Below are 26,465 nucleotides of genomic sequence, written 5' to 3' on the forward strand. Positions count from 1 at the left end.
TGCCACTTACTCGACTGCAATACAACTTGCCTCTGTGCCTCCATGTAGCTGAAGCAGGAAAAGGGGAGGCTTGTGGTGAGAAGCAACTGGACCAAGGGCTAAACAGACTTACCTTCTATTTCCACATTGATTTTTATGATCTCTCCGGTGCTACCTTGCTGTCTTGTTTTTTTTTTTTTTTTTTTCTTTTTTACTGCTCTCTGGCTCCGAGATCTGTCTGAAGAGCCTGTGAACTCCTCTTCTCAGTGGGCAAACTGTGAGATCTTCTGGCTGAGAGCCTTTTAAAAAGCCCTGTGATTTCAGCCCAACCTAGAGCTGGGGGATTCACCTGGGGACAAAGTGGTTGCCACGGCAACCCGCTGTTGGCGCTGGGCCGGTGTCAAATAATGCACAGACGGGAGGCGGGAACGGGGAGCGCGCCGTGTTAATCTGTTTGACGTGTTGCGTAAACACGCCAAAACCTCTGTGACTCTTAAGTTTGATGCAGATCACACTCCACGCCACAGTGTGGATCTCAGCGTCGTCCGAGTCCTCAGATGTTTACCGTGCACAGCTGATCGGCAGTCCACACCAATCAGGCATAACACTGTGACCACTGACAGGTGATGTAAACAACACTGATTTCTATCTTTACCTGCAAGCGGGTAGGATATATCAGATGACAAGTGAATATTTTGAAATGAGATTTAGTTCGAAGCAGAGAAATAGGCGACTGACAAAACCCTCTAAAAGCAGAGCTCATGGGATGATCTCCAGTGGTCAGTGTCTATCAAAACCGGTGCAAGGAAGGAAAAGTAGTGAACCGCTGACAGGTCAACCCTCACTGATGGATGTGGAGAGTACACAGGCAGGCCAGGATAAACCGTGTGTCATATTGAGTTCCAGACTACTCAGGTGAACAACCCACAGCAGCAACAACACACAGAACATCATCTGCATGGCCAAGTGTACAAGGAAACATTTTGACAAGAAATCAAGTTGAGGAAAGGCAGGGGACAAAAACTTTGGGTTCTGTCATCCATGTCAATGTTTCCTAGACACTTAAGATCGACTAAAGCATTGTTGCTCACCAAAAACGAACATCCCTTCATGGAAACTGTATTCCCTGATGTCAGTGAGTTTTTACACCCTGAATTGAAGCAAAACTGGCTTAGTACTGCTGTGAAACACGCAAGAATGCGAGCTGCTGAGAGAACTGTCCAGATCTCAGTACAACTGAGCATTTGTGGGATGTATTGCACAAATAAATCCCTTTCATAGAGGCCCCGTATTTTATCTTAAATTGCTTTTAACACAGTCTGATGGGTACAATTAAGCCCATGTCTTAATGGTTTGAGAAGCACAATGGAGTGAGAATCTACACAATATTACATAGGTGATTATGATTTTATGGTAGATGGGTGTATTTTCATTACATCTCCACGGGTTGAAGAAATCAGAAAATCTTATTGGATCCTGGAATGTGTCGAATGAGAATATTTCTGCAGGCAAGGGGCAAAAAAACCTCATAAGAAACGCAAACAAACATATCGATCGCTTTAATTACCTTCATTGTCCTTCAGGGTGAAGTTGGGATTAACTGGTAGCTGGCTCGGCAATGCAAACGAAAACCGCTGTCCATTGGCAAAGTCATCCTTATCCACTGCGGTGACAGTCTGGATCAACTGTGGTCAACAAGACAAGGGATAAATTACTTTCCAGAGGCAACGCCTGCAACATCTGATTAGCGGTACAACATCCACAACGGCTCGCTTGTATCCCGGGCAGGACAAGAGGCTGATTTAGTTTCTGTTGCATGTCTCAGAGTTTGATCATGAAAGGTCAACAGTGTTTCACAGCTACAGCCACTGGCGAGGTAACAACCGCCTCTCCCCTCGTGTTCGGCGCCTGAAGGAGAGTGTCTTTTTCGTGACGAGTTCTTGGCTTGTGCCAAGGGGGGGAGGAAAATGGCATCTAACAATTACAGAGTGCTCTCAGGGCAACCTCACTGCCACAGTTTGTCAGATTGCAACCTTTAATTGGGAAAAGACACAGTGAGAGAGCAGGCCTTGAGAGAAAACATGTCCAGATCATCGATGTCACTGAGAAAAGTTCTTATCTTCGGAGTGAGACTTGGAGCGTCGTCACGCTCCTGGGTGTACTTCTTCAAAGCCTCCGTCTTTAAACGGGCAGCATTATTGCGTATACGCTCCATGTGACTGGGTTTCTCACTGAATTTGGATGCAACTGCTGAGACAATCAGGATTCTCTTTTTTTCTAAGGATTCCAAAGTCAATTTATAACCTTGTGTCAAGAAACCAAATGCCATTTGCTGGTTCTTAAAAGCCAGGATAATGGGATGTTTAGAGACCACAGGAAGGAAGATAATTTGCTGTTAGCTTGGAAATGTCTTTCTGCGGAAGCACCTTTTCAGACTGCGGTTGCAGTCTGAATGTGTTGAGGCCTGAATTGATTCAGTGATCTGTGAGCTTGTCAACAGAAAGTTGTTGATTCCAATGCTGCAAAACTTATTAAGCACAAAAAAAAAATAAAAAAAAAATCAATCTCCGACAAACATGAAATGATTTACTTTTAAAATCATAAACCAGTAGAGCATTGTGGCTATTGACTCTCACTACTGTAACACTGGAGTTCCTGCTTTATGAAAAATCCTTAATCAAGTCATTTTCTATTTATTGGGTGATATATTGAACAATTTCTAAGACTTGTTAAATGATTTAAGATTAATTAGCGCTGAAAGTGGTTCTTTCCGAATTCAGTCATTACTTCCCTAATAGACTGCAGCTTGATGTAGACCCACATTAGACCTCTGGGCTTTCAGAGGTTTTGTGTGGAGTTTTTTTAAAAATTTTTTGGTGACATGTTCTTCCAAGATCCAAAGACATGCGAGTGACATTAACTGTGACTCTAAACATGTGGTAATGCATTTGCCTATCTCTTTGCAAGCTCCATAACATGCTGCCTGCCTTGCTCCTGGACTGAGTTGGGATCAGTTTCACCTGTTCATAACCACTTTGTTACATTTCTGGTGTCCATTTACACAACAAGGGTACTCGAAGCCACTGAAAATGCCACTTTTTCAAAACGGCCTCCAAGTTAGAACCCTTTGAAAACGTTAACGCTCTGTGTAAATACTGCTACTGCACATGTGCACCAGGGCCAGAGTAAATAGTTCTTTTAAACATGCATGAATAGATCAACAACAATGGCGGCCTCCAGGGAGGCATGACTCCCACTTCTTATTCTCCAGGGATTTGGTCATTTTGAAGCTCAGAGTCTCTGCAACACTCTCTGTATACTCTCACTGTTAATGTTTGTAGTTGATAGTTCTCCACATGCATGTGTGCAGCACCTGCTATTGGCCCTACATTAAAGGACATTTTTTTCAGTGTTCCTGCCATCATTTTCAAAACATTGTCATGTAAACATCAAATTTTTCTGAAGCAAAAAATGCAAAAATGAAGCAGTTTTACCTGAATCGTAAACGGGGTCGAATCTAAATCCTAATTCTAAATCACACATTTGCAAAAGTAAATAACACTTTGAATGTGAACACATTAGTTTTGTCCCAATGAGACATATTTTTGAATAACTTAAATTCAATACATTCCAACACAATAATTGACACCAAATGTTGAAGAAGCACGTGAAACGCTGGCTTTTGTGTCCTCGTTCCACCTTAGTCTTTAGAGAATGGTGCCAAATTCTCAGCAATCTTTAACAATCTTTAGCAATCTTTTTTGATATTAGATCGATTTCTTTAGCACATTTAAAAACTGAGTGGGTCAGGACAAATGCTGTCATATTGTTTTTTGCCAAAGCATTACCAACTATCCATCCATGCATTTATCCATCCATCCATTCACGGGAGGAAACAGGAGAACACCGAAGGTCTGACCGGTATTTGAACCCATGACATTCTTGCTGTGAGGCATGAGCAATCCCCAGCACACCGTGAGAATAAGAACAAGAATAATGGTTAATTCCCAAGCTCAACTTTTTGCCTTTGGCACAAAAGGCAAAATGAAACAATATTAAAATGTTATTTTGTGTCTATTTTACCTTTGGTCATAATTTTAAAATGCTAGGTCAGAACTGGAAGAGTTATTGTAATCCGAATACACGCATTCTCAGCCAATTAGAAAATGTTCCTTCCCTCTTGAGTAAAAAGTGAAATGCAAACAGATTTTAATACATCAGAGAGCTGCTCGGCTCCCTCCCATACATTGTCTTATGAACGGTTGGCGCGCCACTGTCTCATTCGGAGCATTATCATTCTTCCCACTTAATCCCCACGGGCCAAGAACCTCCAGGCTAAAATAAAACCTTAATTCAAATTTAATACAAACTTTAATTCAAACTTTTCCTCATCCAGCTCTAAAGTATTAAAAAATGTATTTAGTTGTGTCTTCCCAGGTCTTACTGCATCACCGTTTGCCGAACCACCCCTTTCAGCCATTTCCATGCCGCTGATTGCTCTATAACTCAAAACCCTTCTTAATTCGAATGAATCAAAGACTACTGAGAGCAAATTGGGATGAGCTTCGATTTAGAGCTGTCATGGTTTGCTGCTGAGATACTGGCTCTGAATGGGCCGGGATGATTAAGCAGCTCTCGCGGTGCCGTCGCAGCCTCTCAGCCAGCAGGCCAAACTGCTGAGGGAAACAATCCTTCAGAGCAGTGGAGGGAATGAACGCGACTAATGGGCGCTTTCCTTCCGAGGCTTGTTGGAGGTGAGCGGGGGTCTCGAACCGGTGAAGACGGAGGCTCACCTGTCCCGGCCTGGAGCTCTCGCACACGATGACATCCTCTTCGGTGGATATTTCTGGAGGGTTGTCGTTGACGTCCAGGACCTGGACGGTGACGGGAACATGGTTGAGGAGGGTGGGATTGTCTGTGACAGAGAAAAAGGAGTGGGAGAGAATAAGTAACAAGAAGATGAAAGCCAAATGTGAGCCGTAATAGCGGAGTAAAACATTCAACACTGCAATTTCAAACTGGGACACACTGTGCTCTTTTGTTCAACTGTTTATGGGCTTTGTCTTGGGCTGTACCACGATAAAAGCACTGAGGGATTGCAGGAGGCAATTTTGTTTATTAAAGCTCATCTAAACATCTGTGTGTGGCTTTTTGTAGTCTCACTCGTGGCTGTGATGCATTATTTGCCCCTTGCACTGTGTGGAGAACCCAATAACAGTAGAAATGGCACCTTTATCATGTGAAATACACAGCAGCAACCTTTGGTTCAATGGGTGGGATTATAAGACTCCTCATTGTTCTTCGAATGTACAAAACACATGACTTAGCTCTCATTTACATGTTGTCAAATGAAAAATGAAAACTTTCATGTTTTGGGAGTTCATCTACTCGACAACAGTGCTCAGAGTTACTGAATGTTTTTGAAAACGGCTCCAAAGGTGGAAGTTTTTGAAAATGCTCTACAAGTGTACAGCACATGCACACCACGGCCGTAGTAAATAGTTTGTCTGTGCGTGTGCGAGTAGGTGGACAAAGCAACAATGACAGTCTTCAGAGCGTCCTGACTCCCTTTCCTTTTTTTCCCCGGGGATTTGGTAATTTATAGCTTAGCCTCACCGTAATAGCAATTCAAATTAGTCGTCTTCCATACAAATTACTTTATATTTAGCATCGTTAATGTTTGAAGAGTGTTATTTTCTGCCTCCGTGTGTGGTTTCATTCCAAAAACAACCAGCAGTGCCCAATGGTGGCCTGGCATGCTAACTACATCGTTTTCTGTGTTTTCGCTGCCTCTGTGCAAATGGATGCAATTTTCAAAATGTTGAAAATGTAAAGCTTTCCTCTACTAAAAACACACAAATGATGTGTTTGCACTTGAAACAGTGTTCAAACAGGGACTTTGTCATGTTGGATGCACTACTAGGTAGTTCAATGTATAATTGAAAAAAGGCTTAACATCGAGTTGTGCATATCTCTTGCTCCGCAACTGAACTGGACAGTTGAGCCTGTATCACTGAGGTAATCCCAGGGATTTTTGCCCAGGAAGCTTGCCCAGCAAAATCCTCTGCAAATAGAGCATCACCCCCCGCCAACTGATGTAACTTCAACTGAACTTAATGAGTGAATCAGCCAGTAATCTGACCCACACGGTGCCGATAGCACAGTCAGTCAGAAACTAAATCCACCTCTTCATAAAGAGGCTTCTCTTAACTGCAATGAACAAATAGGCATCCTTCAAAAGGTAGTGTCCGTCAGCTAAACTGGAACCCAGCAGGTGGTATGTCTATTGAAGTAATATCAATAACAATAATCAGCTCAAAAACCGACTCAAAAGCTGATTTAGTTTATGTTTTGATGCAGGGCACGGATGGATTAAGCTCGTCTCACAGAAACATTTAGGACGATGAACAATGCACGTGATGCTTCTGTAGCTGTACGACACAAAGTGCCCTTGAACCTGAAATTTAACTCGGTATCCCTGCAGTGACTATATAAGAAGCAGGAGAGTGGTTTCACCTGGTGCTATACAGGGGATATACATTTGAAGCAAAGCAGTTTTCCTGGCACAACTCCCAGGAGAGAAATAAGGCACTCAGGTGCACTCCACTTTCTGCTAAATTAATGCTTGTGGATTTTTCACTTTTTCATGTGCGCAAAGGATTCTGTAGACAATGTTCATCCTCATACATAGGGTGTGTTGTTGTGCGTGTTTGTCAGATGCGATCATCACTGCGTTCTTGCAATATATTAGCTTCCACTTGTGCAGTGTCACGTTTGTGTCCGTTTTTTTATATGTGCAAATCTTTAGCAGCTCAGTCACTGAGTGTCTTATTAGACAAATCGTCAAGCTTTTCGACGGGACACACCACGGCGAATCAAAACACATTGGAATTCAATCAAACACCTATTTTCTCTTGGATTGGACTGCTGCGAATGGTCTTGCAGCAAATATTAGGCTGCAGCCTAAAATCTCTGCAGGACGGTTCTGCTGCAAACTGCGTGTCGGGTGCTTTGTCTCTCCCTCCGACACTGTGTGTCCTTGCCCATTCAAAGAGGTAAAAATTTATCATTCTGCCTTTTGACAGTGTCTTGGCATGTATCTGTATCCTTGAATACTAAGGAGAGGTGGGGAGATAAAGAAACATTAGCATGCAGCCTCCCTGTCCTCTGGCAGGAGATTTGTAGAATTGTGATTACAAATTGCACACGTTACCTGATAGCAATTCTCCAAGTTAGCGGGGTCCTTTATTGATTTAATTAATTTGCAGTGCAGGAAAGGACAATGAAAAAAAATTGGGCCTAATTTGATTTTGTGGTTAATTAACAGGAAAAAAAAATATACTGCAGCCTATTTGAATATATTCCAATCAGTATGCTAATGATACAGTTCACCCTTGTTTTCTCCAGACTTTAATTGCTAATATCACAATTTAGTCAGAGAGCATGGCTCTATGCTCGAATGCAGCGAGGAATGGGTTTGAAGCATCATATGGTCAGAAATACAAGATGTAAAGGAAGTGAAGGTGAGGAGGTGTTTGGAGAAGATTACCATTTCTGAAGTTTTTACACCGTTTGGAATGAATGCAGTCAAAGAAATGAAGAAGAATTTTTCATTTATGCTCCCTGAATGCTATCAAGTGAGCTAAGACAAAACCAAACATCAGTTATGTGGTTGATCAGATATATGTCTCACAGTTTGCATCATCCAAATGGCTAAAGATAAGGAATGAAAGGTATTCCAAGACCTAAAACCAAGTCTAGTTAACCTAGTAATCACTTTGAGATGACGACAATGAGAACAAATGCACACACGTTCCTTTCCTGGACAACAACTCACAATTTTTTCTTGTTACCTGGCTCTCTCTGTGACTTATGTTAAGAACATACTTGAATGCCACAGTATACTAGTACTTACTATGTGGTACCACTGGATGCTCCAGCACCATTAAAAATAAGTCCTACAAGTCCATATTTGACTGACAGCAGTGTAAACAACACAGGGAAGTGACAGAATACAAAGGGTCGGGATCAGTTCAGCCCATTGCAGTGCTCAGTTGGGCAGAGTAGTATTGTATAAATTGCTGGATTGATTGTGACAATCACCCAATAGCGAGATCTGCATGCGCATTACCTAAAAACAAAGTTACAGTTCAAATTATAATTGCAAGACAACCAGTATGTACGTTTACTCAAACAAGAAGCCTAACATCTCCATGAAAGTGGCCAAAATGTGCCACTGAATTCATTCTGTGAGAGAGAAAAAGGACTGCAGTGCAGTTTCATGTACTTATTCCCTTTTCATGGAACTTTGCTTTAGTGGATATTGATTTTGACTCCAATTTTGCCCCTCTAAAAATTTGAACCTGGTCTGCTGTCAGACAATGTAATCTCCTCGGGTTGTCTTGTTATTTGTCGGGAGATCACCAAAAGGGGCGGAAAAAAGAAGGAGAAATGGAGCTATAGTTCGCAGTTTTCCCCCCATAATCTCTGTATTTTAAATCGTTCTTGTGTGACACAGGAGTCACCCATAATTCAAATGCAATTTAGATTTATAAGGCCTCCTGTTAGCTGGAGGCTGAGGCAAGTGGGTTACAAAAAAAAAAAAAAAAAAGTATTTTCTGAACCGTTTCTTTCAGGCAAATGGGTTTAATCTGTTTTTAACAGTTCAGTTCCGTATTGTGAGGTAGGGTCGAGTTTACATGTGGGTGTTGTCATCATCATACATCTGCGACTTATTAATGACTTTAGACTGTGTAAATGTCTGTCCGTGGAGTAAACTGCCTTCGCTCAAAGTCATCTAGCATTGCCTCTGGCCATCCACACAACCTTTAGTCCCGTAAAGAGTTGTAGAAGAAGGATGGATCGTTCAATATGAGCCGTGCATGCCTGTGCCTCTCTGTTTATCCAGCCATAAAAAAGCACCTCAGTCAATATTCATGGAAAAGGTTGTAACTGCTGAACTACACATAAAATCCAATTTCATTGTGGGGTTTCCACCTTTTTTTTTTATATCATTGTGAGACAAAATCATTTGATTCATTTGATGTTTTCCAGAGCTGTTACTTTTCTCACGAAAAACTCGATACATCACAACAGTTTTTACCATTTTATGTTGATGAACTTCATCTTAACCCCTTACAGCTCAATCAATGAAATATTAAACTGAGTGCTGTTCCCTTTCAATTTTCTTTTCAAAACTTAGCTCTGTAACATTTTGAATTCAGTGCAACCCAACACCAATACATGCAATTTATATATTCTGTCGGGAAGTGTGAAAGTGGATCAATTGATCAAATATTTCACAATTTACAGCGAAAGCCTCAAAAAATATGATTAAGTCATGAGAAATATCTGAAGGAAGCTCACCTGTATTGAACTGAATTAAATAAAATATATTACTGTTCTAAATACAAGGGGATTTCCAAGTGTCATTTGATCTGCGGGACATGCATAAAATCCACTAAAAGCACAGCAAAATGCACTAAAAGCACTGTAAAATCCACTAAAAGCACTATAAAATCTACGTAAGGACTATAAAAACCACTAAAGGCACTATGAGATCCACTAAAAACCCTAAACAAAAATAGGAAAAACACAAGCAGACACCCATCACTCACATACTAATGTCCTGCAGAAAAGAGCAATTTTCAGAAAAGAAAAAAAAGTTTTCAAGCTAATAAGGCCCAGTTAACGCTTCAAGGTTTCACCTGAAAGTGCACAACTTTTTCTATTTTTTGTGGCAGAATAGTTTGGCGTCTGTTTTCTACTGTTTGCTTCTGTAATGAAATCACACACTTGCGCACACAGAGAACAACACTCTATAAACAACACCGATGGTGAGTATACAGACAGCGAGCTGTGCATTGAAACAAAAGTCCCACCAGAGGGAATCCTCCTTTTACTTCCTGCGAAGCTGTTTTATAGGTCAGGTGACTCATTCGGCACTCAGCGGTGTTTCCTCATTCTGAATCCAACGGCTCTGTTGAGTTCCGAAGCTCCGACCCGATCACTGTGAACCGCGTACTGTTTCCATCCAGTATTAACTGGCAGCCCTTCTTCGGCGAAGTGCTTTTTCAGGCAATACAGACAATAAAGAGGATTCAAACATAACATGAGGAAGAATAAAACCATGGGTACCTACCAACCTCCGAGGCCATCACAGTGATGTTGTGCCAGGGCATGTCTTCCCTGTCCAGGGGCTGCGTTGTACGTATGACGCCGCTGCTGTCATCGATTTTGAAGTACCGCACTCCGTCTTCTTTACTGTCCATGAAATATCTGTTTGGACAGAGAGTCAGGATTTTATCAACACATCATCTTGTCATTTAGCAAACAGCCTGTTCAATATTAGCATGATTTATTAGTATGTGATAAAAGTGTCGGGCGGGTTGCGGACCATAAATAAAAGGCTCAACAGAAGGGCCATGGATTGCAACAGTTGGACGATATACAAAAAAAGACATGAGATGGGTGCTGGTTAAAATACACTGTGCTTCGATATGCATAATCAACCATCATGAGTGTTGAGACAAGAGTTTTCTGGAAGTGCTATTCTTTCCATGTTTCTGCTGAGTCAACACAAGCACAAACAAATGTGATACCATGGAGTTGGACCTTTTGGTGGAAGAAGGAAGATGTTGTCAAACATGTCAAAGTCTCAAAAAAAAAAAAAAAAAAATCTAAATACTGAAGATGATCTGTCACAAAAGGTTACCAAGAAAAATGAAGCAACAGTTGGGATTCAGACTTAAGAAGAGCAGAAACATCTTTAAATTCATGGGGGGCAGCTGAGGGAACACCATAACCACCAGAACAAGCATCTCTGCTTCAGTCTGAGACAGTCTGAACCAACATAGTCTTTATTAGAATACACATATCCAAGTATTGATCACAAACTCTGACAGATGCTTGATTTTCTATATTCAATAATGCAAAAGTGCTAAATGGATGCTTTGGGTTGTATCAAACCCAATCCTCCAATTGTCTGTTGCTGTAAATATAATTCACCATTTTAATTGCAATATGTCAATTATTTATGATTCACGTATCCTGTTGGCTTGGTTCTATCAGCTTCAGCGCCAGAGTGTCTCAGTTGGACAAAAAGAAGCCAACAGGCCTTCAAACATTCAAATATTATACTTCAAGAGTCAGAGGACGAATAAATGAAAGTATTTGAGCATAAATTGTTGGAAAGCTTGAAACTCAGAAGTTAAAAATAACTTCGCAGACGGGATGATACCTGGCTCGATACCGTGCTCAAACCCTGGCAAACGGCGCTCTGGACAACCATCACACACTGGTAAAAATGTCTGAAGACCAGAAAACACAACTGACTCATATTAATGAGACACGGTCGACCCAAGCCATGCAGAAGCAGCAGCACTTTAAAGAGGCTGGAGGCGCGACGAGCAGCATGAGCCAACGGGGACGTATTCATGCCTCTGTGATTCTCAAAGCCCGGCCCCACCTCTGAGGCAGAATAATCCCCGCTGCTTCTAAATGGACTGCAGGTCTTGACAGAACGTCCTTAAAATACATATTTCTAAGGGCAATTATCTTCAATATTTAATAATGACAAAAGGCGATGTTCTGCTGGCAGTGTTTACACTCTTGTAATGGCTCGCCAGCAACGCGGCGTTATCAAACTGGAAGGGGAGCAGTCTGAGGAATACAAAACACAAACGGGCTCAGCTGCTTCTCTCATGAGCACGAAATGAGCATTGACTGTGTGTTCCCTAATTTATCTCCTAATGACCTATTTACACCTTTAATCCCACATCCATTCTCCTGTGTAATATACCCAAAGTCGACAATTTCCAATTGACATGAGAAATTGGAATGGCACAGGAATATTAATGCCAGGGCTGCATCCATTAGCAATCATGAACTATTTTTTAAATTTTTTCTCTTGCTCAGTTTTTTTTTTTTTTTTTTGCCTTAACTGCTGGAGTACCCAGCACTCGCCTCGCCCACCCCCCCACCCTGCAATAGAAACGCTGTCATGATTTATTGAATGTTCAGGCTCAGACGAGCATGAAGGCTTTTCAGCTTTAAAAAAGTGAGTCTTTGTCAGCAGAAGAAAAGCATATTATTTTCTGGCTTGTAGGGAGAAATCCGCTGAAAAACACTTCAAACCTGTTAATTATGGCTCCTGGTGATAAATCGAGTGTGTTTTGCTGTTTTGGTGGTTGCGCTCTCATTTATGCAGATAATCGGTCACAAGTAAAAGCAGTTACGGCATGTAATGATTATTTGACAGGACATTTTGAAAGGAGAAAATCTTTTCTACAGTGACAATCCAGAGCTTGAATTATCATCTGGGGAGCAGGAATATTTGTGTTTGAATGCAAATTGCAAATTTTAAAAGGAATAATTTGCTTTATCCCTCTTCGGGGTACTTCTTGAAACACTTGCATATTAAGAATGTCGACTTTTGGGTGTCGTTGAACTATATATTCAAAATTTCGTATTTTTAAAATTCTGTTACTATTTGAAGAGGAAATTAACATTGTATATTTGGTGCAACAGAGTAGGATAAAGTTTCTGACCACTAGAAGTGGGGGATGTCTACTAGTATTTTCTAAATGAGTAATCCCTTCCTGAGGAACCATTTACATGATGTTTACAAAGGAATCTTGGAAGTTTCCTTTTTTCAACGAATGCTCTTAAAGAGAAATTCTTTGAAAACGCTCAGATTCTGTCTCTGTGGAAACGGAGGAAAAACACTCCGCAGAAAACACTCAAGAGTCCGTGGAAACAGGAGAAATGCTGTCATTAAATGGGGCCTCAGAATAACTCTAAGCATGAAAATCTGATATGTATTTAATGGAAACACTTTCCTTCATTGTAATGCAAACTAATCAAAATGCTTGAGAATAAGTTTGGGTGCAATAGGCCCATATTTAAGAACCAGTGTAGCTGACATTCACTCTAAAAAAAAAAAAACCTTTAACATGCAGGTAATTTTCTCAACGGACAGTACAATAGTATTAACAGGTTCTATTACACTGGGGATATTCAACCTGTTCATAAAAGAGGTAAATTATGTGAACCCTTTAAAAAGTACCCTAACAAAAGGAAAAAAAAAAAATCCTTCAATCACACTTTCCATTTTAGTATCCATTCTTTTGTTCTTCTGTGTGTGTTACATTCCTTGTTTTGTGCCATATAATCAGTTGGGAAGTGTTAAAGTGATTGAATCCTTACACCTTTCACTATTCATGGTTTGAAAAACATTCTCTAAGCAGAATAAATTTCTCACTGGACTTCTGTGAAACAGCCTTCAATTCTTCAGAGTGCTGAAAGGTACTATTCAACAATATCAGGACTGAATGCAATGCACATAGTGTCGTTCATGATGCACATGAAAAAGCAAGGCATCATGGTTTTTCGTATGTGTTTTCAGGTTGAAAACATCAATTAGTCACAGTCATAACAAATGCTTTGGGAAAATAAAACGTTACAACAATATACAAAAGGTGAATGCAACAGAATCGAATGTTAACTTTGCCAAATGTGGTCATTTAGGATGTTTTGGATCTGAACAAATTCTATGATCTTCTGCATGAATGGACTTTAAGACATTCACTCTGATATATTCTGCAACCCTAAAATATTATAGTCTATACCTTATGCACAACCTGGAACCTTGATGATGACAGAACTATGAAAAATTCTCAAAACCTGAAAAAGTCAGAACTGTGACATGTTCTGGGACTCTTACTGATTCAATAACAGAATAATTCAATGACTGTGAAATGTTCTAGAACTCTGATGAGTTCTTGAACTCTGTAATATTCAACTTTGACACCCTGTGGAACTGTGCCACTTTACAAAAATGTGGCACATTGAAATACTTAAATATATTCTAAAAATGTGGCACATTGAAATACTTAAATATATTCTATAAATCTGACACATTCAATGACTTATATGTTCTAGAATTCGAACAAGTTCTGTGACTGAAACATTCCAGAACAAAGATACATTCTTGAACCTGGACAAACTAAGTCTCTCTGGACCTCTCAGACATTCTGCAACACGGACACGTTCTAAAACTCTGATATTCTAGAATTATCAAATGTTCTCCAATTGAAAGATTCAATAACCCTGACCATGTTGCAATCTTTTTTTATGTAGAGCTCTGGCACTTTTATGAACTTTGACTATTTATAGCAATTTGAAACACTGTAAAATTCTGACAAGATCAACAGTTGTAACCATTCAGAGCTAAAAAAAAATTCTATTCCTCACATGCCCTCAAATTAAGGCTTATTTTGGAATGCTCACATATTTTAGAACATTTTATATATGCTGGAAAGCTGATGCTTTGAAGTGCATGAGTCCACTCATCAAGGCTTACAATTGAAATATAACCGTTCTTGGTTCTGTGTGCAGAGTGAATGTAATCAAATACGTTCTTGAACTCTTGACTGCAAGTGCAAGCTGATTGAACACAGAAAGAAACAGAACTGTAAAGGTTAAATATAAAGCACAACGAACAACAACATTAACATAATTTTGACAGCAGTAAGATTAAATCGTTGAATCTATTCATTCCATGTAGGTTTTGACAGTAAATCTTGACAAACACTTTTTGCCTGTTGTGACAGAGTTTCAACTGCTGAAAGCCCCAAAACACATCATCTACGAATACTGACTGAAGCCACGCCACGATGTAACCCGGCTGAGAAATTTCCCTCACTGTAATTATGATAATGTACAAGAGCAACCAGAGGGTAATGAATCACGAAAACCCTGTATGGTTATTTAGATGTCAATTTCACGCCATTTCTCACCATTTAAAATGTCACTTCAATGGTATGTTGATTTCATAGCACGCATGGGCAGACTTTTGATGATCAAAGAGCACCAAATTACAGATCCCTGCTGCATTTTATATTTACATTCTGACGCAACAGTGGCACAATTGTTTAGCTTTCTGGGTTCAAGAGGATGTCATTGAAAGACGCCCCGCTGCTTCTCTCCTGCACACGGGTGAACATTGGGAGGGATGTGGTGTAGGAACAGACCAGGTATCCCACAAGAAGACAAGGGAAAGTCTTTGATATGTAGATTTGCCTTCTTGTTTATGATAAAACCTTCACAATGTGTTAACATACTGACGTGAATCAGAAAATCAATCTTCACCCCACGTCTGTCTCACAATTCAAGCTCCACATCATTAATGACGAAGTGGAGAACGACTTCTCAAACTTCCAGCATGGGGTATGTGTGTCTCTGTAGAGACACTCATCTCAATCCTGGAATTAAACGGACTCGCTCCCTTTCGCGCTGCATGCACTCGTTACTCTCGGTGCGAGAAAGTAGCATGTTTGGACTGTTTTGAAAGGGGAACGTTGTACATACCAGTTGGGGTTAATTATATGCGAAGAAAGTGGCATAACCAGCGCACGGCCACATCGGTGTCTCTTTGTTTGAAACTACAGTGTTTTTGAAATGTGCCTCGGTCCAGCCAGAATATCTTTGTGCATCAAAGAGAGGGCACAGTGGCGGGAACAGTAGTGACATGTGTTCGTTATACTGCTCAACATTTCACTAATGAGGCCCAATTAGAATTCATCTCATTCATTCTGAACATGTTGTGAGTAGACTTCGTTCCACATGACACAAATCAAAAAGTAGCATCCTAACACTGACAGTCAGTTTTACCTGATTTTTAGTTAACATTGAGTTCTCTTTTGGTGTCAGTCATGAATGTTTTATCGACAAAAATCTTGTGTGTGTATTTATTTCATGCTTTATGTTAAAGCCATGAGCTGTAACATGAACCGGGTTATGAAAACTGCTGCCGGTGTTAGGTTGCTGTTTTGGGCCCAGTTTACATGTTTGTGAAACTGGAAACTTTTTGTTCTGGTGATCAGAGTCACTAACCTTTTTGAAAACAGCTTCTGAGGTGGAACTCTTCTGAAAATCTTTTGTTTCCATGTAAATGGAGAAAAAATGTGCTTTTCTGAAATGCTGCCATTGCACATGTGCTCTTAGTAAACTCTTGAATTTAACATGGATTTGCCAACAAAGTTTACATTTAGTTTCATTACAAAAACAACCAACCGCACCCACTAGTGGCCTTATGTAAGAACTACACTTTTTCATTGTTTTTGTTTCTGCTGTTTTCGTCTTTACACCATTTTCAAAATGTAGCTGTCTGATCGCAAAATTGTGTAAATGTGGTTTTGATGGCAAATTATCTAACATTGACACTTTTTTAAATGCTTTTTTACAGCTTTTTTCCTTTCTTTAAATCTGTGCCTCTAGCAAGATGATCCTAATCCTTCAAAAAAATCTTTTGCTTTGGGTTTCACTAACAACTTTATCTTTAGGGGAAACAGAGACCAGAAAAAGTTGTTAACATGGGTTAGTTAAAATGCTTCCAATTGCTTCAATGAGGAGTGACTCAGAATTCACTCTGAACAGTCCTTATTCCACATGTCAGAAAGCAGCATGCTGGGATTGAAACAGTTTTACAGGTAAAAGCCTTTTTCTGTCAGATTTATCGTGATGTTTTCAATCTGGACCTCCAGAGCAAAGCACACACCATTTGCTTTTAAACATTGCTGCAACCATCTACTTAGAAATACATTGGAAACGTATATTAGCAGCACAGCAGGTAAAATATACACCACTGTCTCCACTGACCCGACTGTATCCACAAACAGCTGCTTCAGGCACAATAGTAAACTCCAAATAAACAGCTTTTAAACACTCAGAAAACACAGGAACTGCAGCCAATAAAAACACATTTATAGGAGGAATACAGTGCTAATAATCCACGCTTGGTTACCCTGCCAGTGTCAACAGATAAGAGTAAATGCATACAGCTGGAACGCTCAGAGCGGAGACACGACTTCGCCACGATAAAGGAATCAATAATTTAAGCTGAGGTAAGATTTAGGGGAAACATAACTGCTGAATTGGAAGCTGAAAACTGAAAGCTAGTTCACGCAGCAACTGCAGAGGGTTAAAATGAGATTTCTGCCAGTTTATTTTATGGACTAGCTTTATTTCTTCTTATCGTTGTATTTCCTATTTGTTGGTCGAGTTTACGTGCTACCTCCAAGAAAGAGCCATACGCGGGGCTTAACGCTCGCATGCCTGCAGTCTGAAGTGACACTAAATTCAGGCTCCAGTAAATTCAATGCTGAACATCCAGCAGGATGACATTAGAAGACAGAGTTGGGATCCACACAAAGGACTTGACATGATGAAGGCTATTTGGAGGTGGGTGAAAGAGGGAGTGAGAGATCTCACTGATGTCTGAACGCCAAGACTTATTGCTTCCTTTAAATCTAACATATGTGATTTCAACAGTTAAAAACCAAACCAAAATCACCCATATTTCACTCTTCCTAGTTAGAAAATCCCAAATGTATACTGGGATTCAAAGTCATTTGAAACCTTTAATCACAATCTTCAGGAGTCTGACTCACGTTGTTCCGTGCAGCACTCTGGAGGTTAGGATTTAACATCCCCACACACTGCATTCAGAATATTCAATGAACTTCCTGCAGCCTTCAAACCTTCGGTGGAGCAACGTGGAGGAAGATAACTGTGGTGACGAGTCGTCTTTTTGTTCATGTTTACACGCTAGAATTCCAAGTGAAAACGCATAATTTCTGTTTTCCTTTCAGAAAAGTTTTGTGTTTACACAGCAACATGTTGAAAATTATTACGTTCACACAGAAATGGCAGACATGAAAAGGGAATGTGTCTCAACTTTGCTTTGAGTCTTTTCCACCTTCTCTGCAACCCTAGAGTCATAACATCGTCTTGTACGTCACTGCATGTGCCCTCAATACCATCAAGAAGCACGTCTAAAATGCCATTTTATTGGATCGTATGCAGTTGAAGCTGATGCGAAATCTCTGAAAATGTCAGTAAACTCGGGCTGTCGATGGACACGGGTGTCCTCAAACTCTCACCGAGGATCACAAACTTCACCCACAACCAGAGATATCACTACAGTTGTCCTTTTGCCGTAAACATGAACAAGATCACAGTGTGTTGCTGCTGCCAGGCCATCTTACTGACTCAACACCATTACATTTTTAGGAATGTCTCATGCAGAAAACTAGAAAAATATCAAAGAGCTCCCTTCTTATTCCTTGCTATACCCTCAGAAAAGTGTATTATATACCCCAAATACATATGAGTGTGGTGTAAGAAATGTATTGCCTCAGACGTGTGGGAGGTGTCTGACTGATCCATGTTTTTCCTTTCAGGGCTTATCGGAGCTGTTTTCTGCTCATTGCTCACTTCAGTTACACAAACTCGGACAAACTCGTATGGTTGATTCGACGCGGCTGACGCTCTTACCAGCTGTCACACATGAAAAGACTTCTGGGCAGCTTTAGGGTCCGACTCATTCACGTTACCACAGTCGGAGCCGACTCTTGCGCCTGTTAGCCTGTTAGCTTGCGCACACTGATGCTCGCTCCCGGCTCATTTGGAACAAGCATCTTGTTTGGTTAAGTGAAACGACTTCTTGAGTCTGTAGTCAAACAATGACTCAGTAGCTTAAGTTTGTTTGTTTTCCACATGTAAGTAATATTTCATCTCATGATTAGCGTTGTGTTTACAGCTACTCCATCACTTGCGCGGAGGCCAGAAGACAGAATTCACATTATTACAAGCAGTGCAGTTGCTTGGCTGTAATGTCATGAAACGAGGTACCTGTTCAGAACGAAAAACCCAGAGATTAGTCCACTGCCTCGGGCCAATATCAATCTTTTTTCAACGGTACACAAGCGCGTGTTTAGACTGCATACTAATGTGCTAAGCAGTTGTATCGCCTCGGGTTATTTCACAAGCTTGCAGACAAAGTAACCAGCTATTTGATGATGCCAAAAAATCTGAGTGATTCACGATGCGTCCTGCTGCTTTTTCTGAGGAGATGTGGAAGAGTCTGGAGCATGTGAAGTTTCAGAACAAACAAGTGGCTACTGAGCATATTACCCAGCATCTGCTGAACAATATGCTCTTTACACTGGTGGGACACAAGAGCAGGGGTGGCAAAAACACTCAAATTCACTCAAAAGCAGAGGTTCTGATCTAAACAGGGTGTAAGTATTGGCGGAGGGTCAAGGCTACATATTCGCATGAACGTACACATTTAATGTTACTGAAATACTAAATTGAATTGAAATAAATTAACCATGTAGCAACCTGGCTGGACTTAATACAAAACACTGCGAATTTCAGAATGGAAACAAGACCCCTGTCAGCATCCTTCAAGTCTCAGATATATGCCACTGTTCATCAGCGTCCAGCTCAGGCTGCTCCTCATTTTCCTTAATGGTTGCAAAACAAACCCGGCAATACTGTAGGTGTGCCGGTGATCAGCAGAGCGCAGTGGTCCTATCGGAATCACACCAAAATGAAGTTGCTACAAATATCTATCAGTGCTTATGAAATGTTAAAATTATGACGAAAAAACGGACTACATTTTAAAAACAAGATAAAACTGACCCCACAATACTGACCTGAAGTGATCGCCGATGTTCATCTCAGCAGAGAAACTAATGCTTGTCGACAATGCAAGTTCAGGTAAACTATATGAGCCTTATGAAACTATAACAAATGTTAAGCTGTGCTAGGGAAATATAGGAAGCCATAAGAAAACTGAGTGTAGAAAGGAAACTGTCAATCCACAAGAAGCCGGAGGACATTTATGTAAACCTTATCAAAACACCGGGGGGCCTCACACTGCCCCTGTTCGCAGTCTTTTAAGCATGAAAACACATTTCCAAGAATCAACAAAACATTGTTTTCTCAGTTTCTGCAAAGGTGTTGAATTATACCACATTTTAATAAGATATATGTGGAAATTACTCTATTTCTGAAAGCATTTCAAGGTGATACTGCCTTAAAATGCATGTCAATTTCATAAACGAGCTTTCTATAAACTTACTTCAAATTGGGAACCCTAATCCTAATGCCATGGTGGACAGGTTTAGTCACAACGATCAGGGAGAAACAGACACAAAACTGCTTTAGTGACTCTATCTGGCAAAGGCTGACATATTTCTAAGAAAATGCATTTTTGGGAACAGATTAGTAAACAATGTGGCGGAGATGCAATGGCTGACAGTAAAATGAATGCAAATCCTCTAAATAAACATAACATCGGCAACCTCCTCTTACTCCTTTCTTTGCTTTTGCATCACACATCTCATTTCATAACCCAACTGTATGCAATAATGCACAACTAATGAGTGTCTGCAGGGCTGCGCTTCCTTTCTGTAAATGTAATGACTTCTGGAGATTGCATTTTTATAGGTTTTAATGCAAAAGCGCATCTTACCTAACGGGACTGTTCCTGCTGTCGGGGTCTCGAGCTGTAACTGAGCCCACCTCAGTGCCACCTGGTGAGTTCTCATAAACATCCAAGATATAATAATCCATAGAAAAGACAGGCGCCTCGTCCACGTCCCCCACTGTGATCTTAAGGGTGGCGGTGTCTTTGAAAGAGCCGAGATAGGAGAAGCGGGGATCCACATGAGTGTTCACTCCCTCGATGTGGAGAGTGTAGGTCTTCTTCCTCTCGTAGTTCAAAGGCTGGTGGGAAAAGAGGAGACACCACAGGGCCATGAGATTACCATACTCCCAGCAGCACGCAGTCCCCCCCCCCCCCCCCCCCCCCCCCCCCCCCCCCCCCGATGAAAGGAGGGCTTAAGGAAGTGCACAAGGAGTGAATGTCAGTTAGACAAATAAGTAAAAGATTGAGGCCCTTTAAAGTATAATACCACCCTCTGCAGCGTCATGGGACCCCAGTGGAGTTATTTACAATTTGAGGGGGTAAAGTTTGGGAAAATTTCTACAGTGTTCATGTAAAAAATTGCAAACTTCTTTCTGAGTGAACATCTTTGTGAAAGATCGACCCTGAGCCAGAATCAAGAACTCATTCAATCTATGGAATCATTCCTGACCGAGTTCCTACAATCAGCACAAGTCTGTGATTGTCCCAGACTTCTTGCATTTCGGTAATATGATTGCAAATGGTCAAGTTGAGGAATCAGAGGCAGAGCAGGGTGAAAACAGCTGGTACTATAGCGGCAGCGACAGAGAGAGGAAAATATAAAAGGGCGAGAAAGCAGGCTATAATTGTGAGTTCATGTGTTTTTGTTTTTTTTTTTCAAGATAGCCAGATTTCACATAAAGGAAAACATCAGCTCTACATTTTATTTTAACATTGTGAATATGAAATGGGACTTTCCTAAGATATTTTACCAGGCAGTCTTAAAGTGTCACATTTACCTATTTATTCACAATCTCACACACCACAGGTGGCAGCTGCCATGCAAGGTGCTCACTAACACCAAGGACTCTTTAACACATGGTCAGGAGGAGATGGGGGATTGAACCACCTCCTCTGGGATTAGAAAATGATCCACTTCACCAACTGAGCCACATCCACTCCAAAGGGCCTGATTCACTAAGATCCTTCATCGAGCTAAAATATATTCACAGTCAGATAACACTGGGCTTGTGTGCATTTTGCAATCAACTAAGGCCCTGTTTACACAACGTTGTTGGGAGCCGTTTTCAGTGGCTTCAGGTATAGCTGTCACATAAACAACCAAAATCACAAGTTTTCTGCTGTCACTTGGAAACACTGTGGTTTAAACGTGGACTCAGTTTTGCTCTGAATGCACCCAACAGGGATCTGAACATTTTCTAGCCCAGCGTCTTCCCTGAACCCATCACGGAGTGGAAATGTGCCCACCTTCTTCAGGCTGATGATCCCCTCCCTCGTGTCTCTGTCTGTGGATATGGAGAACATGTTGGCCCCCTCCGAGTTAATGATGCTGTACTTGATGTCTGCGTTGACGCCGAGGTCCTCGTCGTTGGCTTTGATCTTCCCCACCGGCTTCCCGACTTGGGCTGATTCGGGGACGTAGAGCTGGTAATTTTCTGTGGATGAACACGGCCATGTACGCATAGAATAAAGAAGCCATTTGAAACACATTGCCAACCTCCTCCTTTGCCCTTCTCATTGTCTGGAGGAAAGAAAAAAAAAAGGGCTTAGCTCGGCATTTTGATTCTGCCACCATTTTGTTCCTGAGGGAATGTCATTAAAAATACTCTGCAGTGCTTCAATTGACATTAAATGCTAAACTGGGGTTGATAGCACTGCAATGAAGCGGATCAAACTCCGAGGCTGATGATTATTCACAAAATTCTCGATGGTTTTGAAGCAGTTTTTTTCGCTGCGGCACAAATGAAAAACTAAGAGCCCTGAGGGGATTATACTTGATGAGGCACTTTCAAAGACAAAGAGTCATAACTTTATCGTTACTTAAATTTATCATTAAAACGGAGAAAACTCAGACGGGCAAACAGAGCGACTTGATGAATGCGCGACTAATTTAACTAATAATGGAGATGATATATCACAGCATCACATGAGTGCATCAGTTCACAAAGACAACACATCACGGAGAGAGCAGCTTCCACACAGGGGGTGTTGAACATATGGCCAAGGGGCCCAAACAATAAAACTAATTACCATGAATAGTTTGTCCAGCGTGAGCCGCATTATCAAAGTGGAATTCACAGACACAAGATAACACCAAAGGCAGAAATCTCTGTGGGTGTTGGAGACACCAATATGAACGAAACGTCAAACATAATGGATGGATGGATGAATTAATGGATGGATGCAACAAAAGCGGTTCAAGAAAATAATATAAAAATAGTTCCAGTGCATGCATCATACGCCTCAATGTTTATTTTATAATTACTTCTTGACCTCTCATAGGTTGATAACAGACAGCAGAAAATGAGACAGCAAGATGCTTCAGTGAGGAAAAAAGATAGCCACGTTTTGCAAGAAATAGATGAATGTTGGCAATAAATTAAAAAAAAAAAGGCTGCCTTTCATGAAGATTGTGACAAAACCGATTTAAGTTAGTATATTCTTTCAAACAAATTCAATTGGTTTTGTTACAAAAAGCTTAAAAATGTGAATTTTTAAGAATACATTCATACTCTTTTGACCTTAAACAAAGTGTTGAGAGCAGGTTATTTATAGTTTATTATGTTGTAATGTTAATGGCCTGGTTTAAAATGAATCAAACTGGGCAGTATGAAGCATGAAGTGAGTGAAAAATACATCAAATATTGATCAATTATTCCGTGAATGTTATTTTTTTGTTTTCAGCGCTTAGATAATCAGTGAATGATATGTAATTGTTGGAAATCCATCACTCTACCTTGTAGTTACCTAAATACTTAACTCCAACACAAAAACGATTATAAGTTAATAAAGTATTTTTTACCCTTTTTTTAAGTTCAATCCTTTGTAAAATAATAAAAGAGATAAGACTGTCTGCATGTTATCAGGCCGCCTGAACTCTGTACGTACTTTGTGGAAACTTGGGCGGGTTGTCGTTGACGTCTGTCAGAGTGATGTTGATGGTGGTGGAACCGGAGAGGCCTCCAACCTGGCCTGCCATGTCTTTGGCTTGGATGACGACGGTGTAGTGTTCCCTGGCTTCCCGGTCCATGTTAGATAAGGCAGTCCTGATGATTCCTGCAGGGACGGGAGAAGAGAAACACAGAAGAAACATAAGAAATGTGACAATATATTTTCATTTTTTCCCAAAACACCATTTTACTTTCACTATATGACAACGGTAGTATCAATAATACCATTTTCCAAATAGCATATAATACAACAGATACAATATCACCAAATATATTACTTTGCACAGTAGAGCACTGACCATAACAATCAAGTGTACCTTAATGCACAGAGTTTCAGGGTACTGTCTAAAATACCAAGATCTTCCCACACAGCATCATCTGAGGTATTGTTTTTCAGCGCTAAAGCAGTTCCAAAAGAATTTAACACCGATAATCACATTCAGCCATTCACACACGCCCTCTCACAGCAATGGAGGCAAGCTGCCATGCAAGGTGCTCCATCTGTCGACTGGGAGAAGTTTGGTGTCACTGTCTTGCTTGAGGGCACTTCTGCATGGACGGGGTGAGTTGGGAAATCAAACTTGCAACCTTCACACTGAGAAATAAGCACTCTACTGAGTCACAGCCGCCCCCTTTTATACTATTGTTAACCACTAATGTGAAACACAGCATAATGAGCATATGATAATATATTATATATAACTGCACAAGATATTAAGATATTTTAGAGATTACACAGAAAAGCAAAACCACAACACTGCTTTTGTTGTTTTACTGTTGCTCTGGTATTTGCTCCTCGCCGTAACCTCCCTCAGTTATGGACAAACTGACGAATCACCGTATCAATCCTCCCTTGAAAGATTAACAGTGTGCCTCTTTCATCGTTGATTCTCCCGTTCTCTCATTGTCAAGGTTAGCCTTTCCTCACTTTTCATTGTACTGAAAATGACTATGCAACCTTGGATCAGGGCTGAATACAACTTTCTGTAGCAACCACTCTGTCACATTTATTACTCCAATAACACAGCAAATACAACCATGAACTTTCACAATGCAAACTCAGTGATATATGGCCACATCTTTGCACCACAGGGAAACTGTGCTCAGGTAAACTGCTACACGGTACCATCGGAAAAGACCCAATGAGCATTTTGTTTCCCGAGCTGCTGGGAAGGAGCTGATTTATCGACTGTAATAGGTTCATATTTTGCACATATATTATCTGTGTGTGGTCATAAGATGTCTGTTGGCCCATATTAGTTTTGGTGCGTGTCACCGCCGGAGGGCTAATTCCCCATTTTAGCTCCCGAAACCACATCTCCACATGGATCCTGATTTAATATGTCCGACCTGAAACATCACTGTTCGTTGTAAATTGTGCTTTTCCCCAGAGTCAAGACCCTCCGGCAGCCATTGAACTTGTGTTCTCCTGAACTTGTGAACCCGGCAATAATACAGAATGGCTTGTCCAGGAGCGCTGAGACCTGCGAGTAGATGCTGATCTTGAGGTAAAATGGACTTTTACCGCTGTTGACTCCTGTTGTGACCGGAAATCACGACAAGCAATGTTTGCAGAGATGACTTTGGCGAATGAATGAGAACGGATCTTTTTCTGAGGTGTTCTTTACGATCACTCCAGAAGGTGCTTATCACGTGTTTTTGGACGATACATATTTAAATCCCATTATTTTACCGTTTGTCTACATTTCAAGGTTTTCCGGGAAGATGCCTTGAACACCCGGGCTTACGGCGCATTAGCCCACTCCTACTGCCTGTATTGTGTGAAATGAATCCCATCAACTGCATTCACAAAACTAACTGATGCACATATGTCTGTATGTTTGCTTTGTGTGGTTAGCAGGAGATTATGGCCTCTGTTATTAATGTTGCATAGTGTAAAGTGTTTCTGTGTACTGTCATAAAATTGTGTGCAGGCCTGGGGGGTAAAAAGGAGCACCCTTGCATTGCATGTACAGCAGAGTTATAAACACAAACAGAAAACCTTATATAGGATTACTGGCCAAGTAAAACACATTTGTGGTTTGGAACAGGGATAGAAATCTGTGAATTGATTAATAATGTCAACACTCTGCCTACTTGGTGTGGAGTTACAGAGCCTCCGATTCCTTGATATGCACATCTCAGCTGACCTCATCTCAGCTGTCCCCGTCCTGGACTCCCTCAGGAAGTGAAAATAAACATGCCACACTTTACCAATGCTGATTGATTTCTACTGGTCAGCCTCCAGACGCTACACTGTACGGAAAAAAAACCGGAAAAAAACCCTCCACTGCACTCCCTTCAGACATACTAGTACCAAATGTATATAATGAAGGATTCCCTCTGAAACCTGGACATCAACTTTTCTTATTGCTACTCTGTAGGATTCTGGCACAGACTTTAACAACAACAGATGTTCTAAAAAAAAAAAAAAAAAAAAAAAACAGCCAAGAGGTCAACGTCTTCTCATCGGACAGGTTGAGGAGGTGGGGTTTTGTGTTAGGGTTGCTAATCTTTCGCAGCGATGGACATTGTTTGATGGATTTTTGAGATGGATGGATGGATGGACGGATGGACAGACGGACGGATGGATTCATGAGTGGATTATGAATGGATGGCCTACCCACTCCCAACCTGTCCACTGTATCAGACACTACATTAAGCACATTAAATGTGGTGTGCCACAAGGATGCATCTTATGGCCCCTTTCTCTTTTTATTTTTTTTGCAGACATCAGTTTTGTCTCATCAAACTCTTGACTATGCTTCTCTTAGAAACACCAACAACGCTAAAATGGATTCAGATGAACACACTGACTTTGAATCAGTAAATCTATCAATATAATATTCAAACACGAGAACAGAGAATTTCTGAAAATGGACCCAAAATTACTAATGAATTATGTTGAACAGGTTTCTTGCATAAAATGTAAAACAGAGCTCATTAATTCTTCTGAGATAGATTCTGAATCCTTTGGAAAAAAAAAAAAAAATCCCAAACATGGTCTGTTTTAACTTATTCCTTTTTTAGCCACATCA

The 26,465-nt window shown here is 40.8% G+C and overlaps 1 protein-coding gene across 2 annotated transcripts in view; it reads right to left on the minus strand.

Moving 5' to 3' along the window:
• The window catches only part of LOC115394293 (cadherin-18), a 91,348-nt gene that overhangs the window by 22,129 nt on the left and 42,754 nt on the right, over window positions 1-26,465 (minus strand). The window contains exons 4-9 of one of the 2 annotated variants that reach the window (XM_030099579.1): window positions 23,366-23,533; window positions 21,725-21,912; window positions 20,303-20,556; window positions 10,121-10,257; window positions 4,773-4,894; window positions 1,547-1,664 (exon numbers count right to left, since the gene is read on the minus strand). In XM_030099579.1, coding sequence (XP_029955439.1) covers window positions 1,547-1,664; window positions 4,773-4,894; window positions 10,121-10,257; window positions 20,303-20,556; window positions 21,725-21,912; window positions 23,366-23,533 — 987 coding nt within the window. Of the gene's footprint in view, window positions 1-1,546; window positions 1,665-4,772; window positions 4,895-10,120; window positions 10,258-20,302; window positions 20,560-21,724; window positions 21,913-23,365; window positions 23,534-26,465 lie in introns of both variants that reach the window. The other variant, XM_030099578.1, reaches the window with a different exon arrangement.

This window comes from Salarias fasciatus, chromosome 9 (assembly GCF_902148845.1).
Source record: "Salarias fasciatus chromosome 9, fSalaFa1.1, whole genome shotgun sequence".
In the NCBI taxonomy this organism is placed as follows: domain Eukaryota; kingdom Metazoa; phylum Chordata; class Actinopteri; order Blenniiformes; family Blenniidae; genus Salarias; species Salarias fasciatus.